Raw genomic sequence first — 17,420 nt, 5'->3', positions numbered from 1 at the left:
TCCTTGTCCTTTCCCACACCCTAGTACATCTCTTCAATCCAAATAATTGTCCAAAGCCCTCGTGAATGTCTCCATTAAACCTGCTTCTTCCACATTTATAGATAGTGTTAAGGTCTGTAATACTACTTGTTTAGTGAAAAAAATTATTTTCTCAGATTACACTTTTTTGCAAATCAGTTTAAGTCTGAATGCCATATCATTTTTGTTCCTTTTTACAAACCAGCGCAGTTTCTCTCTAGTTACTCTATCCATCCCACTCAGATCTTGAAAACCTCTTGCAAATCTCCCCTTTTAATGCTTTCTTGTCAAGGAGAACAGTCCCAATTACTTTAGTCTATCCTCCTTACAGAAATTGCTTTTTCCTGGCACCAGTTTTGTACTTGCTTCTGCACTCCAATGCATTCATATCCTTCCTGTGTTAACACTGTGTGTTAAGGGCTCTCTGTGTCCGTACTGCCATCTTCAATGATTTGGTGCAAAAGTATACACCCAGGTCCCTCGGTTCTTGCACCCCTTCGGAACTGTGTCATGTAAATTTGTTGAGCACTATTTCCACTTCAGAAATTCACCCTGACTCTTTCTAACCAGCCAACCAACCTTTTTCCGTGTGATTACTAATTCTGTCCTGACTAATTATTTCTCGAAGCTATCCCACCATTGAAGTTAAACTGACTAGCCTGTAATTGCAGGGCTTATACTTAGAACATTCCTTGAACAGCGTCATGACTTTCAGTTCTCTCGCACCTCCCTTGAGTCTAGGCAACGTTGAAACATTGTAGTCAGTGCAATATCCTCACAATTTCACCCGCTCCTTCCTTGGTACCCATTCTGTGAACTCCACAGCATTCACACTCCCAAACCACCCCCCTCCCCGACTCACCCAGCTCACAAAGCAATTTATGTGCACCCATATTTGCCTATCTGTGCTCTCCCAAATTGTCTTTCTACTATCCATCACTCTTCTCCCTCGTCCTTTCTTCTTCCCTTCCACCACCACCACCAACCCCCGCCGTTTCCAGTTTGTGTCTCGGTCTCCTTTTCATTAAAGAAAGGTTTAATTTTTTAAAAAAATTAAGCTAATATAGGATGCTTGATCACTCAACAGAATCATGAGCGTGGCTGAGGAAGTGAAAGAGAATATTGAATATGATTTTGATCTCGCATTTGTATCTTTCTAGTATTTTTGTCTGTTCACATTGGTCTGCTTTGTGAGAAGTCCTTCAGTGGTTTAAGTTGCTTGTTTTGACGGAAGTATGAGTGATCCATTTTGGAACTTGCTAACATCACCACATTCCGAAATCAATCATGAGATCTTTGCACTCATAAATTGGATATCATCTGCTGTAATCAATGAACTATATTTAGCTTTTAAACTTTATTCCTGTCTATGATGAAACAATCTGGCACAATAACAAGTGCGGTAAAATGAGTACTAGTCATTTGTTGACCAAGTATGTTAATTGTGTAATCTATGATTAATGCAAACTTTTAAAGGTCAGGAAACTTCTGAACAGGTTTGAAAAGTAAAATCTTGAATTAACAAATTGCATTTTTCTTTTTGAAATGATTGAGACGGTTCAATCTCATTGAAAGAATGCCCACTGCAGAGAAAGGGGGAATTCCCGGAAGGACTGTGCCACCATTCAAATAGGGGAAAAGAGGGCTATAAACAAGACCTATATTTTGGCAATATATGAACGCAAGATCTTTGATCCCTGTGTGGAAATGTTGAATGTCAATTTAATAGTTTTTTTTGAGTTGGAAACACTTTTCTAAATCTATATAAAATCTGAGAAGCCCAATGATTATCTGATTTTCATGGATACACTCCTGTAAGAGGATCTTGTTTGGATTGTGTTCATTTGTATTCATTTCATTCAGAACATGGTGTACCTCAACACAAAGGAAGTATGTAATTGTTTGTTTCTAATGTTACATTTTTACTGGTAAAAATGCCTTTTTGTGTCTTTGAATCAATTTATAATGTGGCGAACCTGACAAAATAATTGGCAAATAAGTCATTTATAACTTCACTTGGCTGACTACTTCTGTGCCTAATTGAGAGACCAAGAAAGAGAGAATTCAGATGAGAAGGAATGTAACAAATGAGTGTGCTGGGTATCCAAATTAGTACGGTGGTATTAACGACACCCAATTTCTTCTGAGACTGGTAAGATATAGATGAAGTCTAGCATCTGATACAAGAATATCTAGAATCGGAAGGATTGCAAATGGCATTCCTCATAACAGTAACTTTTTTTATTGACTGCACAGCCTTTGTAAACGTTGTGGATAAATTCCTCACCTCTTTTGGACATGTCTTTTAAACCATGAGATAACACGGTGTGAAGTTGGATGAACACAGCAGGCCAAGCAGCATCAGAGGAGCGGGAAAGTTTGACGTTTCGGGTTGAGACCCTTCTTCAGAAAATTCTCTAAAGAAGGGTCTCGACCTGAAATGTCAAACTTTTCGTGCTCCTCTGCTGCTGTGTTCATCCAGCTTCACACTTATCTCAGATTCTCCAGCATTGGCAGTTCCTAATATTTCATTTAAACCATGCATTTTTTTTTTGAATAATGATTTATAGTTACAAGTTCAAGTATCTTTGAAAATAAAAGGAAAATACGTTTATTTCGAGTCCTTGTTGTACTAAAATAGTACTCTTTAAATAGCAAGTCAAAGCAGAGTTAGTGAAGCAGAATTAAAGCAAGCTTGTGCAGCATCCTAAGCCATCCAAGAAAGCAGAGTGAAGCAACCATGATCTGAAAAAAAATCAACAACTTTAAGCTATACGATTTAACTGAGATTTTCAAGAAGCTTCGAAAAATTACATATTTCACAATAATACAGTTGCTCTTGCCAATGAAATGGCAAATGTGAATGTGTCAGATGTTGTTAATCTTGGAGAATGCTTTCTTACTCCAAAATTGGGATAAAGAAATCATGCAACATTGAAGGGAAATTCTCTTCTGTTTACTTCAGCTGGTTTTACCCTATCATCAGATAATGTTCTGTTCTATTGTGAGTTTGAATTGTAATTTTACATGATACTAGAGGGTGCCTTTCTAATCTTGGCTAGAGGATGATCATGTGGTCCAGAGATGGTACTGGTTTAGAATCAGAATTGGCTGTTGTGTGATATTCATTGCAGTTAACATTTGTATTGCCAAAGGTATCAAACTTTCAATGTATTTCTTCTCCATGATAGGTAGATAGAAAAGGCTACATGATTCATTTTCTGAAGCTATACTGTGCCAAATGGCAGACTTGTTAACGTGATCATCCTAATGGAAGGATGTAACCTCATTTTGACCATAGACGTTCAGATTGAAGAATGCTTGTAAATGTCATTCTCCAAGTCAAACGAATCTAAGTGTACTGACATGACGTTACTGTCATAATCTCACCCTCCCAAGATCACAGTAACAAGTCCTGCTATTTGGGACATTATTTAGAAGAATTGTTCATTGCATCATGTAACATTTCCTATTTATCCATCATTGAACAGAAACATGTTGAATGTTTGTTACCTTTGGTTACACAAATGGTAACTACAGTGAATATCACAAGTCACTGATTTAATGTTAAACTGACCTTGTGTGTATCTCTGAAGCTATTGTAAGGGATGTTATCATTATTGGCCTTGAAAAAGGCAACAAATGTTTTTGTATACTTAATGAGATTTTAAAGCCGTTGTAGATAACGCCTTCATGTTTGAATATGGAGGAATTGAGTAAATTCAGACGTGCTAGATATTTAGGATTTCATTACTTTCTAATTCTCTATTCCTGAATTCCTGCACCTTTTTTGAGTGTGAATGTGTCAGATGTTGTTAATCTTAGAGAATGCTTTCTTATTCCAAAATTGGGATAAAGAAATCATGCAACATTGAAGGGAAATTCTCTTCTGTTTACTTCAGCTGGTTTTACCCTATCATCAGATAATGTTCTGTTCATCTTTGACAGATGGCAGAGTAACAGTAGACTTTGAAAAAAATATGATGCAGTAAATGCAGCACCATGCGTTTTGTAAAAGTTTACTTAAAATATAATTGCTCAACAATGTCTCTTGTGGGCTCTGGTATATTGTTTTCCTACTTAACAACAGGTTTGTGGCAGACTGTCGAAATTGAATGAAAATGGCAAATTAGATTTTGACCTAGGTGAAAAACCGGTGAATAAATACTTAAGACGATGATCTAAACGAATTGAAATAAGAGCTTATGAAAATACATTTTGACTTAATTTAAGTAGGATATCCAGACTTGTTTTGAGTTTTGTCGTCCTTGCTTTAAATGAAATGACACACAACAACTGATTCATCAACAATTGTTTCGAATCAAATGAAAACATTCTTTAGAAGTAAAGTTGGTTATTTATGTGCTATGAAAATTGAAAAAGCCAATGTCAAGCTAAATCTTGAGTAAATAAAGATTCTTTTTTGTTTAGAAATTATTAACAAGGTTGTAAATAACTGAGATTTGACTATTGAAGCATTATGCTAATTAAAGCATTGCAATCTTTCACATTAATCACAATGACTTTATACGAATCTCTAAACTTCATGGCGATGTATTCAGAGCTAAAGTACCTCCAACAGTATCCTCTTTTGTCTTACAGGACCGGAATCGGCCCTATGATGCATTTAACTTGCACTCTTTGGAGAATTCTTTAATGGATATTATGAGGAGTGACCATGAGCCCCTCAAAGGTAAACACTACCCTCCCAGTGGCCCACCAATGACCATTGCTGATATAATGTGGAGGAATCACTTTGCAGGTTAGGAATATTCCGACATCCCTATACACTTGGTATAGATTCTAACTTTACCTGAATTGTTTTATACTGTACAATTTCAGTTGATTGTTCATAGAAGTGTAGCGAACGATTTGTGGTTGTTTCACTTGCAAAACATTTCACATTTCTCAAATCCCTGCGGTTAGAAATTCTTTAAGAAAATATATATGACTGACTAAGAAGTTAATGTTCATATGTTTATTATGCAATAGATGTTTTTAATTGCTAAAATGCCTCTTCATGAGCTAGTGTGAAATTCCATTGCTTTTATTATTTTGTATTTTCATTCACCAAAAGTTATTGAACTGTTAGAGTTGTACAAGGTACTTCCTTTCCTCCTCACGCTTTTATTTTCAGGATTTTGGTTGATATGCTCAGCAGGAAAGGAATGAGCTAAACTGATATTACTTTTCTTTTTAATCTTCCAAATGCATTTGAAACAATTTTGCTGATAGGACAGTTTTTTTTTAAGGAGCCATCGTATATTTTATCTTCATGATTTCTAGTTTCCATTATGATTTTTACCTTGGTTTTTCTTTGCTTTATAGTCATATTACTATATATTTCTTGGGAGTTAAATGCCACAATATTTTCTCTTGCATTCCAGTGGTAGAATACTATAGCCCGTTCTTGGCTGTAAAATAACCTTGGGACATCCTGAGATCATCAAAGGCATTGTACAATAAAATCATGATTAGTCATGTTATGTAGATCTTCGAGATAGGTAAGGAAGCCCTTACGTAACCTGTTCTGTTTTCAAAAGAGCTCTTCAAACAAAAACAAACAAAAACAGTTCAGTAAATGTGTAAAAACTGTTTTGATGTTTCAGTTTGTTAACACCTTACAATGCTCTGACCTTGTACAGTAATAGGCATTGATAAACATGAGGAGTTGGCACTAGAGAAACTGAGATTTTTTTTCTCTGCTTAGCGTGCTGTCTTCAGTTGAGCCCATCGCGTTTCACTGCAGTGACAACATGTTTACCAGATTGTCGCAGCACAGTCCAAAATTTTGGTGCACCTTTTTAGAGCTCCTGTGTCTTCTGCTAGAGAAACAAGTGGCATTCGTTGCCCCTCAAGAGTCTAATGTGGTGATATTCTTCCTTTGCTTCTGTTCATGTATTGACTCCATTTTCCTGATACTGGTCTCAAAAATGCAGAAGGTCATCCAGGTATTTTGTTACCCCGAAGTAGATAAGTATTGTTTTGACATTTGCAAAGCAATTTGACTGCTTGAAATTTCCGATCTCAAGAAGTGGTAGTTTTTTGATGCCATTCATGTTGGCTCCGATTTACAGCAGTGATATAGTTCTTGCTTTGTTTTCTGCCATTATATGTTTCACCTTGAAACATTAAATGATGACCTGCTAAAAGGTAATATAACGGTATAACCTGTGTTAAAAATATCCTGAGTGATTATGCACCAAGAGACTGTGTTTTGCAGCCTTGAGTATGTATTTGCACTTCTTTATGACCTAACCTGGCTCTGATTAGTTGGCATGGTCATATAAGTGTGCATGAGTTTGCTAAGCCAAAGTTACTAGTTCAGAACCTCGGCTTATCATAGGCAGCCTTCTGTTGACTTTTCTATTCTGCCAGTGGGAATGGCTAACAACTTCACCACTACTGTCATTGTAGATTATCTGAATTTCATGCATTACTATTCTAACGAATGGGTACTGAGGTTTTTTTGTTTTCTTGCTTTCCTTTTTGGTTGCTTGCTTCTGCGCTCACTTGCACTCGACAAATATATTTGGTTTCAAGATTTAGGAAAACCACAGTTTGCACTTGAACTTCTTTTCCAGATGATAACCTTCTGGAAAATTGTCTGGATGTAATTGTGTGTGGCATGCCACAGTTCACAGTAAAATAGCCTTTGATTTGGCGATTACTGTGTTATATAATCATTAGCACCTCACTACCATATCTTTTACTGGTGGAGTCAATCTCTTGCCCAGATTGCGTCTGAAAGTCATGATGAATTTCCATATTTGGAGGAATGTTCTTTAAAGGTAGACAAAAACTAGAGGTAAATTGTTTTCAGCTTGGTAAAATGGAGATGAATGAATAAGACCTAGCATATATGTTAGTATGTTCTGAAGGTAAAATTCTGGCTGTATAAAATTGGATATACTATTGTCAGTTATTAAAAGAATAAAACAAGGTTAAGTCAATTAATCTAGATTAATAGTATCACACTGAAAATTGACTTGAGTGCAGTTCTAACTCTTAACCTTACTACAGACACATTTTGAGGCTCCTTTTGAGAGGAAAGGGTGATTTGATGATTGCTGTTGAAAGAACGTTTGCACCATGGTAAGCATTGCTCATTTTCAGGTGAACTAATACAGGGAGCACTGAATAGAAGTGAATTGTTACTGTTCTAGATCTTGCAGGTGACAGTGCATCGCTTACCTCAGTTGGCAATATGTGTGGCTGTTTCTTCAGCATCACTGAGTCAAAATCCTGGAACTACCTCTCAAATGACATTGTGGGTGAATCTGCACCAAATGGACTGCAATAGTTTAAGAAGGCAGCTCCTTGTTGATCATCACCTAAAGAGCAACTAGCAACAGCAAGTCCCCTAAGTCAATTAAAAGTTGTGTCTTCCATTATTTGTACTGCTGTGACAATGTGTGTTGAAGCCTGTTGATTGCTCTTTTAGTTTGTAATCGTTGAAACTGGAGTTAGAAGTTGCTGTGGAATTGCATTTAATTTGAATGGAAGTTATGTTGCATGTTTTTAAGGAAGGGTTACTCAACCTAAAACATTAACTCTCTGATTTATTTCTACAGATGCTGCCAGACCTGAGCTTTCCCCATAGTTTCTGTTTTTGTTTCTGATTTACAGCATCTGCAGTTCCTTCGGTTTTTAGTTATGTTGCATGTTTGAATCCTGTCTTGAGACCATGCCTAATTGGTAGGAGCTATGAATCGTTAGGAAAGGATTCAATTGCTTAAATTACACTGATTTGAAAAAACATTTTTACCTGTTAGATACAATAAATCATGAATATTTTTCCTTTCAAAGTATCTAGTTGCAAGTTTCATCCATTTGTGTAACGGTGGGCTTTGACTTTTCTTGTAGTTTCCTGAGTGGTCACTTGAATTCCAATTGATTTCACCATGCATGAAATATCCTGTGTTCGTTGTCACCACAATTCCCCCCCCCCCCCCCCCCCACCCCCAACAGGAATGTTTTGGGGCCAGAAGTCTTTCCTCAGTAGTTCTGATTCTCTAGTCTCACCACTGACAACACCCACTGTGATAGTTAGAGTTGGGTCATAATGTTAACCTTGGCGACAATATCATGATGAATTTTTATTTAAAAATTACCTCCATTCAACATGGCATAATATTTTTAAGGATTTTGAGAATTGTGGTGTCAAAAAAATACAAGTTCCCATCAGTTGACTGATTTCTAACTCCCTTCATCTGAGGATTACAATAGATAATCTGAGGAGGCTTCGGGTATAATGAACAAGCTCTGAATATCACTGTTTAATTGCCTGTCTGTTTTTCAATGACACTGAATGGTGACAGTTTATCACCACTATAACCTAACCCATAATTTCATTATTGGGTCTGAAATTGAAGAGCAGGAGTGTTTGGAGATGATCACATTGTTTTATTTATTGTCATGTGTACCAAAACACAGTCAAAAGATTCACTTACGACTGGCACAGGCAGATCATACAAAGCAAAAGATGTACAGATCAGAAAGACAGGTTGCATTGCACAGGGTGTGTGCTAGGCGAGATCAGCATTATTTGAGACTAGAGAGTCCATTCATCAGTCTGATAACGGCCGGAAGGAAGCTGTTCCTGAACCTGCTCGTGGCGTGTGTTCACGCTTCGGTATCTTCTACCTGACGGAAGACATTGTAGGAGAGCATTACAGGGGTGCAATGGGTCTTTGATGTTGGGCGCCTTTACACGGCAGCAAGCCCTGTAAATTGCATCCATGGATGGAAGGTTGGCTTCCATGATGGTCTGGGCTGTGCACACTACTTTCTGTAGTTTCTTGCGGTCCTGAACAGCGCAGTTGCAATACCAGGCATCTGGACAGTATGCTTTCAATGGTGCATGCGGAGAAGTTGATGAGAGTCCGTTTGGATATGCCAAATTTCCTGAGCCACCTGAGGAAGAAGAGGTGTGGTTGTGCCTTCTTGACCATAGCATCTACTTAGGAAGTCCAGGACAGGTGGTCAGTTATCGTCACTCCAAGACACTTGATGCTCTTCACCCTGTCAACCTCTGTTCTGTTGATGTAGATGGGGATGTGTTCTCCTCCTTTCTTCCTGAAGCCACTGTTCAGTTCTTTAGTTGTACTGATGATGAGAGACAAATTTGTTTTCATTGCAGCACATCACCAAGCCTTCGATTTCCCTTCTGTAGTTTGCCTCATTGTTGGATATCTGTCCCACTATGGAGGTAATGTCAGCGAATGTGCAGATGGCCTTTGTTTGGAATTTAGCAAGACGGTCGTAGGTATAAAGGGCTAGTACATTTAGGGGGTGCTGAGGACACATCCTTGGGGCCTCCAGCGTTGAGTGTTATTGTTGAGGAATTGCAGTTACTTATCCTCACTGATTTGCGTCCTGTGGGTGAGAAAGCTGAGAATCCAGTTGCAGAGGTTGGAGCCAAAATCAATGTCATGAAATTTTAAGCTCAGCCCAGAAGGGATAATAGTGTTGGAGGTGGAGCTGTAGTCAGAGCAGGAGTCTGACGTGGGTGCTTTTGTCCAGATGTTCCAGGGGCGAGTGCAGGGCTAGAGATATGGCATCCGCTATGGACCTGTTACATTGGTATGCGAATTGTAGGGGATTGAGATGGGCTTGGTCACTGGAGTTGATGTAGGTCATGACCAGCCTCTCAAAGCACATCATGATTATTGAGGTCAGAGCTACTGGGTGGTATTCATTAAAGCACACTACATGTGCTTTCTTGGGTACTGGGATGATCTTTTTGAAGCAGGTGGGGACTTCGGCTTGTAGGATGGAGAGGTTGAAGTTGTCGATGAATACTTCCGCCACTTGGTCCACACAGGACCTGAGTGCTTGGCCGGGACACTATCCCAGCCCCACCCTTTCCTTGGGTTTACTCCCAAGAAGACCGATTTTCATGTCTGAAGCAGTGATGAAGGGAACAAGTGTGTTTGCGGCTGTTGGGGTCATCATGACTGTGCGGCTGGCATTCTGCTCAAACTGAGCGTAGAAAGCGTTTAGTGCATCAGAAAGGGATGTGTCTTTGTCCGCTGGACTAGTAATCCAGACTAATGCTCTGGCAATATCGGCTCAAATGCTCTACCACTCTCCTCTGCCTGGCTGAATTTGCCCTCACTCATTGAACAACTTCTCCTTTGAATTTGTCACACTTTCTTCACATTAAAGGGGTAGCCATGGGTACCTGCATGGGCCCCAATTGTGCCTGTCTCTTTGTGGGGTACCCGGAATATTCTTTGTTTCTGTCCTGCTAAGGCACCTAAGGTAAATTGATGCCATCAGTGCTGCTTCCCTCATCTGGAATTGGAAAAGTTTATCTATTTCCCTTACAACTTCCACACTTCTTCCCTCGCCTTCACCTGGTTCATCTCTGACTCCTCCCTTCTTTTCCTGAAAATCTGTTCATTTTTGAGGACAGACTTGCCACCAACAGTCACTACAAACTCACCAACTCCTACAGTTACCTAGACTATACATTCTCGAACCCTGCTTCCTGTAGACACTATTCCGTTCACCCAATTTCTCCATCTCAATTGTATCTGTTCTGATGATGCCCCCTTCTACAAGGGGATTCTGAAGTGTCCACCTTCGTCCTCAGCTGAGGATTCCCCACCAAAGGTTGACAGGACCCTCAGCTGTGTCTGACCCATCTCCCGCACTTCAGCCCTCACAAGGACAGCAATAGGGTCCACCTGATCCTCATCTACCAACCTATTAGCATCCACATTGCAAAGGATCATTAGCCAGTATTTCCGCCACGTCCAGCAGGATGTCACCAACAAACACACAATCCCTTCCTCTCCCTTCTAAGTCTTCTGCAGGGACCGCTCCTTCTGGGACGCTTCTTTCACTCCCAACACCCCTTCCTGTACCCAGCCCCACAACACCTTTCCCTACAATCGCAGAAGCTGTAAGACCTGCCTGTTTACTTCCTCCCTCCTCAGTATCCAAGGCCCCAGGCACACCTTCCAGGTGAAGCAGGGATTTTCTGCACTTCGTTCAATCAAGTCTACTGTATTTGTTGCTCACAATGTGACCTTCTCTATTTTGGGGAGACAAAGTGCAGACTGGGTGATCATTTCGCAGACTAATTGCATTCTGTTCACACAAATGACCTTGAGTTTCTGGTTGCCTGCCCCTTCAACACACCACTGTGTTCTCTGGCCAATGTTTCTGTCTCTGGCTTGCTGTGGTGCTCCAGATAAGCTCAATGCAAGCTGGAAGTACAACGCCTCCTTTTTTCTGCTTGGGAGCTGTGCAGCCTTGACTCAATGAGTTCAACAGAGCCTGAGCTGCTGCTCCCATGTCCTACCCCAATCCCATGGACAAGACGTTGTCAACATGTGGGCTGCCAGCACAGCCGTCCCATTATCGGCTACTAATGGTCCCAATTAGCAACTATTGATTCTCCCAGGCTGACCTTTACTCATTCCTTTGCCTTTCCAACTATTCTTTCTCTCAGGGTTCCATCTCCACCTATTGTTTCTTTCTTTGCCCTACCCATATGCGGCATGTATACTAACCATTCCCTCGCTCTGAAGTAAGGCCACCGGACCCAAAACATTAACTTTGCTTTCTCTCCACAGATGCTGCTAGAGCTGCAGAGTTTTCCAGCAATTTCTGTTTTTGTTTCTGATTTCCAGCATCTGCAGTTCTTTGTTTTACTTTGGCTCAGCATGTGATTCATGGTCTTTTAACTTGTTACACCAGCAGCTGTTGTGGAAGCTATTTTGTAATCTTAACTTTTCCAGCAGCAAAAAGCTATGAATAATAAAGTACTTTCCCTTTTAACTCCATTTCATAACATTTGCTATTAATCACCGGCATCACATTCCTGTGATCTCCTTTTGAAACATGAGAATCCAAACCTCTGCTGTGTATCTTCCAGTATAGTGTCTTTGGTTTTTTTTGAATGTGTATCTCTGGTCACCTGCAACTAGAAATAGACCTGTATCACACAAACGTTAGAGTATCTTAATCAGACTTGTATTAGTGATTTGGTTATGTAGTTACACATGCAATTTACTTTTTTTGCTTGCATTGATTTGGAGAAATAAAACCTATTAAATGCATCTTTTGTCATTTTTTTGTTGATAATGTTAGTACATCATTTCATAATACTTGTTTCAGATGCCTTTTTTTTTGGTCAAAACCTTTTAATATGTTACCACTCTTCTCTACCCCCAAAGCTTTAACAGAAACTTTCCCATACGCTTTTTTTTTAAAACAAATGGAGATGAGAGAGGCTAAGGGAGAGGAATTAGTGTTAAGCAACAATGGGAAAATTGAACAAGATTAATGAAATCTTAGTCTAAAGGTAGGTTTTCGAGGAGCTTTTTCAAAAGTGGAGAAACAAGAGGGATTTGGGATTAGACTTCCAGAAAGTAGGGCAGCGCCCAACGCTGGTACATGAAAAGATAGCTGAATCCAAATATCATGACGCAAAAATGGAGTTTTACTGAGTTAACATTTCGAACAGTTGGGCAGTGTAAGAGTAAGCCACTATTTAAAATTAAATTAATAGCGTACATTTATATAGCCCACCTAAAATGATGGTTGAATAGAAAAATAAGGCCGGTCAGCAAATGTTGGTGATGGAATCCGTGCTGACTGGCATTCTGTCAGCTTAAGACAAGTGTGTAGTATTTTAATTTGGGCTGCTAGTCTTTTCTCTTTTGAAAACTGAAGATTCAGCTGGGAAAGTGGTGGGGGGGGTGGGTGGTGGCACGTGGAAAACAAGTCATGTAGTATAATTAAGAACAAAAACAAAGTTGCTGGAAAAGCTCAGCAGGTCTGGCAGCATCTGTGAAGGAGAAAACAGTAGACGTTTCGGGTCTGTTGACCCTTCCTCAGAACTCATAATTAAGAATAATTAAGAGATCAGTTGCAGTAAATCTATCTTGCTGCCGCTTCCTAACCCTATGCTCCCCCCGCCTCCCCTTTAAAATCTGCTTATTAAACTGAGGAAAACAAATATTTTTTGCGTAGAGCTTTTAGCAGATTTCAAACTGCCTTCTCTAATTTTCTGCAACTACTTGGAGAGCAATCCCATTTCCTGTTTACTTTTAAAAGTCACTTTGTATTCACAGATTTGAGAGTTTGAGTACTTCGGAGATATTATTTGTCCATATTCTGAAATTCCTCCGATATTAGCCCATAAATTTCCAAATTTAGTGAGCACGTACAGTAAACTGTAGGCATGAAAGTCATTATGATTTGGCAGGTAAGGTAGATCAGATGGAATCTGTAGGCTTTGATACAAGATGTTAAAATCCAGGTGAGAGAAGCATATGAGTGAGTTAAGATATTGATTTCTTTTGCAGGAGAATGCAACTGTGAAATTTAGAGACGGTGGGGGCTGTATCATCAGTCTTTCTCTATTTTTCTCTACTAGTCATGACAGCAATTAGTGTCCCGAGAAAATGAACCACATGGTAAATCAAGTTTTTAATCTCTGAACTATCGCTGCAAGAGAAAAGGAGAATAAATAAAAAGATGTGGTCAGTTTAAACTGGGGGCTGTCCATTGGGGTTCATACCCCTCTGAAATTCTCCTTGAAGAACCCTAATGTGTCAACCGAATTAGTATCTTACAAGAATAAAATTTTTAAAAATCTAATTATGCAGTAAGAGCTTTACTTTTCCAATCTTGGCATGCACATACAGCTTATTTTGTCAGCTGAACACTTTACATAAAGATATTTGACAGAGGTGGAAAGAAAATGTCATCTGGGGCTGCTGTTCGAGGGGAAGAGAGCCAGTCCCCATTCCTCCCCAGAACTGTTGCTGATATTTGGCACCGCATTCCTCTGCAGGCCAGATGATTTTGCCAGGACTCTTGCCTGCTGTGTTGAAATTTGGTAAACAGTGACCAGCCAATGGAATTAGTGCCTGTTTTGGAGGATAATGGGGCAAGAATTGACCACAGCGAATCACCAAGTTTTCCGCTGGCTTCATGTTGAATCTGGTTCGTTCTTGGGAGTCATTTATGGTGCTGCATGTGACTGAGGTGCTTAATACCATCTGATTGAGCTGCTCAATACCATCCATTATGCTTTTGGTTCGAGTCTCGGTTTAATCAGATTACACGCGACAGTTGTGAAAGTTGACGTTTGTCGTGATGTACCAATCTGATTTTCCGTTGTAGGAATTCTGTATAAGTTTTCGATATCAGCTTTTACAAAGTGATGGGGCCGGTATCTGATTTCCCAACACGTAACACAAAAGTAATAAATATGAATGTTTAATACAAAAGCTAACTTCTTGATAGGAAAATAAACTTGCATTACAAGGGTCTGTGCTTTATTTTTAAGAAATGGGGTACTGTAGCAAAAACATTGTGGGTGACTGAGTTAGAACACAGATGTCTAAAATAATTTCAGTTCCAGTGTGAAGATTGAGAGAGATTTTCTGGCACCAACGAGAGGCCAACAATCTGAAACATTTCTCTCCCTGCAGATGATGTCTTCCCTCCTGACCTATTTTGAGCACTTTTTTTTTGTGATGGAACTTTGTCTTTTTACCATGCTGAATAATTTAAAATGCCTGCTATGTTTTAACGAGGCTTTAACTGAGTTTCAGTATCTTGTCTTCAAGTACTGCTTTTCAGTTAAATTGACCCGCTCGATGCAGTCAGATTGGGTTTTAATGCATTGTGCAAGAATTGCCTTTATTTGATGTTTGATTCATTAATTACCGGTGACTTTTAAAGCATTACGTTGCCCGAGTTATATTGAGTTGAATAACGTTTAAGAGGAGAAATGGTAAGAAATTTGTTTGAATTGATGTGCAAATCATGGCCCTGATTTTTAAATTTGTGAAAGAACGTTATATTAACTGCCTTGTATTACACCCATTCAAAGAAACAATTTGGCGATGTTATAGTCTCTTTATTTATTAAAGCAGATTCTTTGGATAATCAAACAAATCATTTCTAGTGGTCAGGCAGCTGAGATATGAATCACATTTTAACTTGTAGGTGCATCAAGTAAACATTGTGTAGAAGTTATATGTTTGGCAGTACTAGTTAGTGGGTGTCAACTGAGCAACGCAAATGATCCAGTTTGTCGAAGCGGATGGCCTTGTGATGCAGTTGCAGTTTTCTTACACCCAGCCAGAAGGCCTGAGTTCAAATTCCCCTGCCTCTGGCGTGCAGTGACATGTCTGAACAGGTTGATCAAAAACATTTTAATCTCCAAAAGCTAATTGGTCTCTGGCCAGATTATTATTTGGATGGGAGACTGCCTAGGAATACTGGGTGCATTTGGCTTTTGTAGGAGACTTTGTGGCACATGGGTAGCACCCTGCCTCTGGGTCAGAAGCTCCATGTTCAAGTCCCTCCTTCTCAAGGTGAGAAAGAAAGTTCCGACAAAAGGTCAAGTGAAGAGGAGGGAAAAGTGGAACTGGAAGCAAAAGTTATGACATTTGCCTGTCCTAGACAAGAACGGGTAGTGGCAGCAAAGCATTCATTGGACAGAGGGAATAAGATATGGCACGATATGTATGAGCAGGTTGGTTGAAATTGCAATTTTTAATATTGCATTAGATTGCAACAGTGGTTATTGGGTTTAGAAGTACATGTTTTTAAATGATATCGTAGTACATGAAAGTACTTAGGGTATGAAAGATTAAACTCTGGTTCAGTCATTCACTACCTGACAATCTGGATTTGAACAAATTTCCAGTCCTATCCTACAATATACTGATGCTTTTAAACCACTGTACAATCTATATCCTCTGAGAATAAAATACTTTTCATATATCCATTAAATACTTACAGCCAAAAAAATTACCAAGCACACTTTTTTGCCCGCAAGCTGGTGAGGCCAGTGATGATGCTGACAACAAAGCCTGTATGTTTCTCATTGAAATAAGAATGTACTTCACAGTTCCCATCTACTACCGTCCTTCTCTTCTTAGTTGACCTTTCTTCTCTTTAGTAAACAATCTCGTTTTGGAGTAAGTGAGTCCAGCTAAAGATATGACTATAGGCACCCACAGGGACTGTTGTTATGCCTGTGTTTTTGTAGGGTATAAGGCATGATCCTTGTTCCAGTCTGCCTTGACCTCCCTCCGACAACCTTTTTTTTTCCTCCTCTAATACATCAATGACTGTTTGTTTGTTTTAATGCTATTTGCTACTCTTATCTAGAACAATCAAAATTCATTACTTTTTCTTCCATTTATCACTCCTTTCCTGCTGTTCTCCTGAAGTTTCTGACTCTTGCCTTCTCTCCTTGACATCTGTCCCCTTCAGGGATGGGCTGTCTTCAAATATTCGTTATAAATGCCCTAACTCCCACAATGACCTTGACTATGCTTCTTTGCACCCTGCTTCACACAAGTACTGCCTTCCATCCTCCCAGTTTCTGCAACTTCTTTGAACTTCTGAAGGTGCAGCCTTCCACAATCAAGGTTCAGATGTGTTGTCTTTGTTCCTCAACAAAGGTTTCAACCCTCTCCCTCCTCCATTGTGGTGGAGAGGGCCCTTGACCATGTCCACCCTATTTCCTGCACTTGCCCACACTGTTTCCCTTCCATACCAAGACTTCAGTAGGGTTCTCCTTGTCTTCATTCTCTACCCCATGAGCCCTAATTAGATCACCCCCTCTAGCGTGAAGCCAGTGGTACTAAACACCGCTATTCCTTGTTAGCATTTCAAAGGGACTGTTCCCTTCATGGTATCCTAATTCACATCTCCATCACTGCCATCATCGACATTCCTGGTCTACACCACCTTCCTGTGCAATTGCAAGAAATGCAACATTTGCTGTTTTACCTCCTCACTCCTTACATTCCAAGGTCCTAGATACTCCTTCCGTGCAAAGCAGTGATTTTCACAAATCTTTCTTTCAATCTAATTGACTGTATTCACTGTTCACAATGCGAACTCGGCAACACCTGAGACTAATCGTAGACTGGGTGCCTGTGTGGAACACCTCAACTCGGTCTGCAAGCATGATCCTAGTCATCAGGTCATGTACTGTAGTCTTTCTAGCTTAGGTCTACTGTGGAGTTGCAACGAAGCCCAAGCTGGAAGAATATAGCACCACATTTGCCAATTAGACACTTTACGGCCATATGGACTTGATACTTTTATGCAACATAAGCCATAAATTCTGTCCTCCAATTTAGTTTTTTTTACCTTTTAGTGACTTGTCTTCATGAGTTTGGTTTCCATCAGAGCTAACCTGTATCATTATTAACACATGGCTGGAGCTATGCTTTGTCCCGTTTCAGTTGCCATTGCTAGTGCCTTTGCCTTCTGTTGCGTAATACCTGTGATTGGCTATCTCCCTTGCTCTTAACTTCAGTTGACCTTCTGTTTCACTTGCTTCCCCCCACTTTTTTTGATGTAAACCAATCACTTTTCTATCTTTCAAGCTCTGAAGAGGAATCACA

The 17,420-nt window shown here is 39.7% G+C and overlaps 1 protein-coding gene across 6 annotated transcripts in view; it reads left to right on the top strand.

Annotated features, from left to right (window-relative positions):
• The window catches only part of cpeb3 (cytoplasmic polyadenylation element binding protein 3), a 106,482-nt gene that overhangs the window by 24,861 nt on the left and 64,201 nt on the right, over positions 1–17,420 (top strand). For 4 of the 6 annotated variants that reach the window (XM_048550912.2, XM_048550909.2, XM_048550908.2 and 1 more), the window contains exon 3: positions 4,621–4,780. In XM_048550912.2, the coding sequence (XP_048406869.1) occupies positions 4,621–4,780 (160 nt within the window). The remainder of the gene's footprint in view (positions 1–4,620; positions 4,781–17,420) is intronic. The other 2 variants (XM_048550913.1, XM_048550910.1) reach the window with 1 other exon arrangement.

The sequence above is a fragment of the Stegostoma tigrinum genome, chromosome 20 (genome assembly GCF_030684315.1).
Source record: "Stegostoma tigrinum isolate sSteTig4 chromosome 20, sSteTig4.hap1, whole genome shotgun sequence".
Classification (NCBI taxonomy): domain Eukaryota; kingdom Metazoa; phylum Chordata; class Chondrichthyes; order Orectolobiformes; family Stegostomatidae; genus Stegostoma; species Stegostoma tigrinum.
This window is presented reverse-complemented; position numbering and strand designations above follow the sequence as displayed.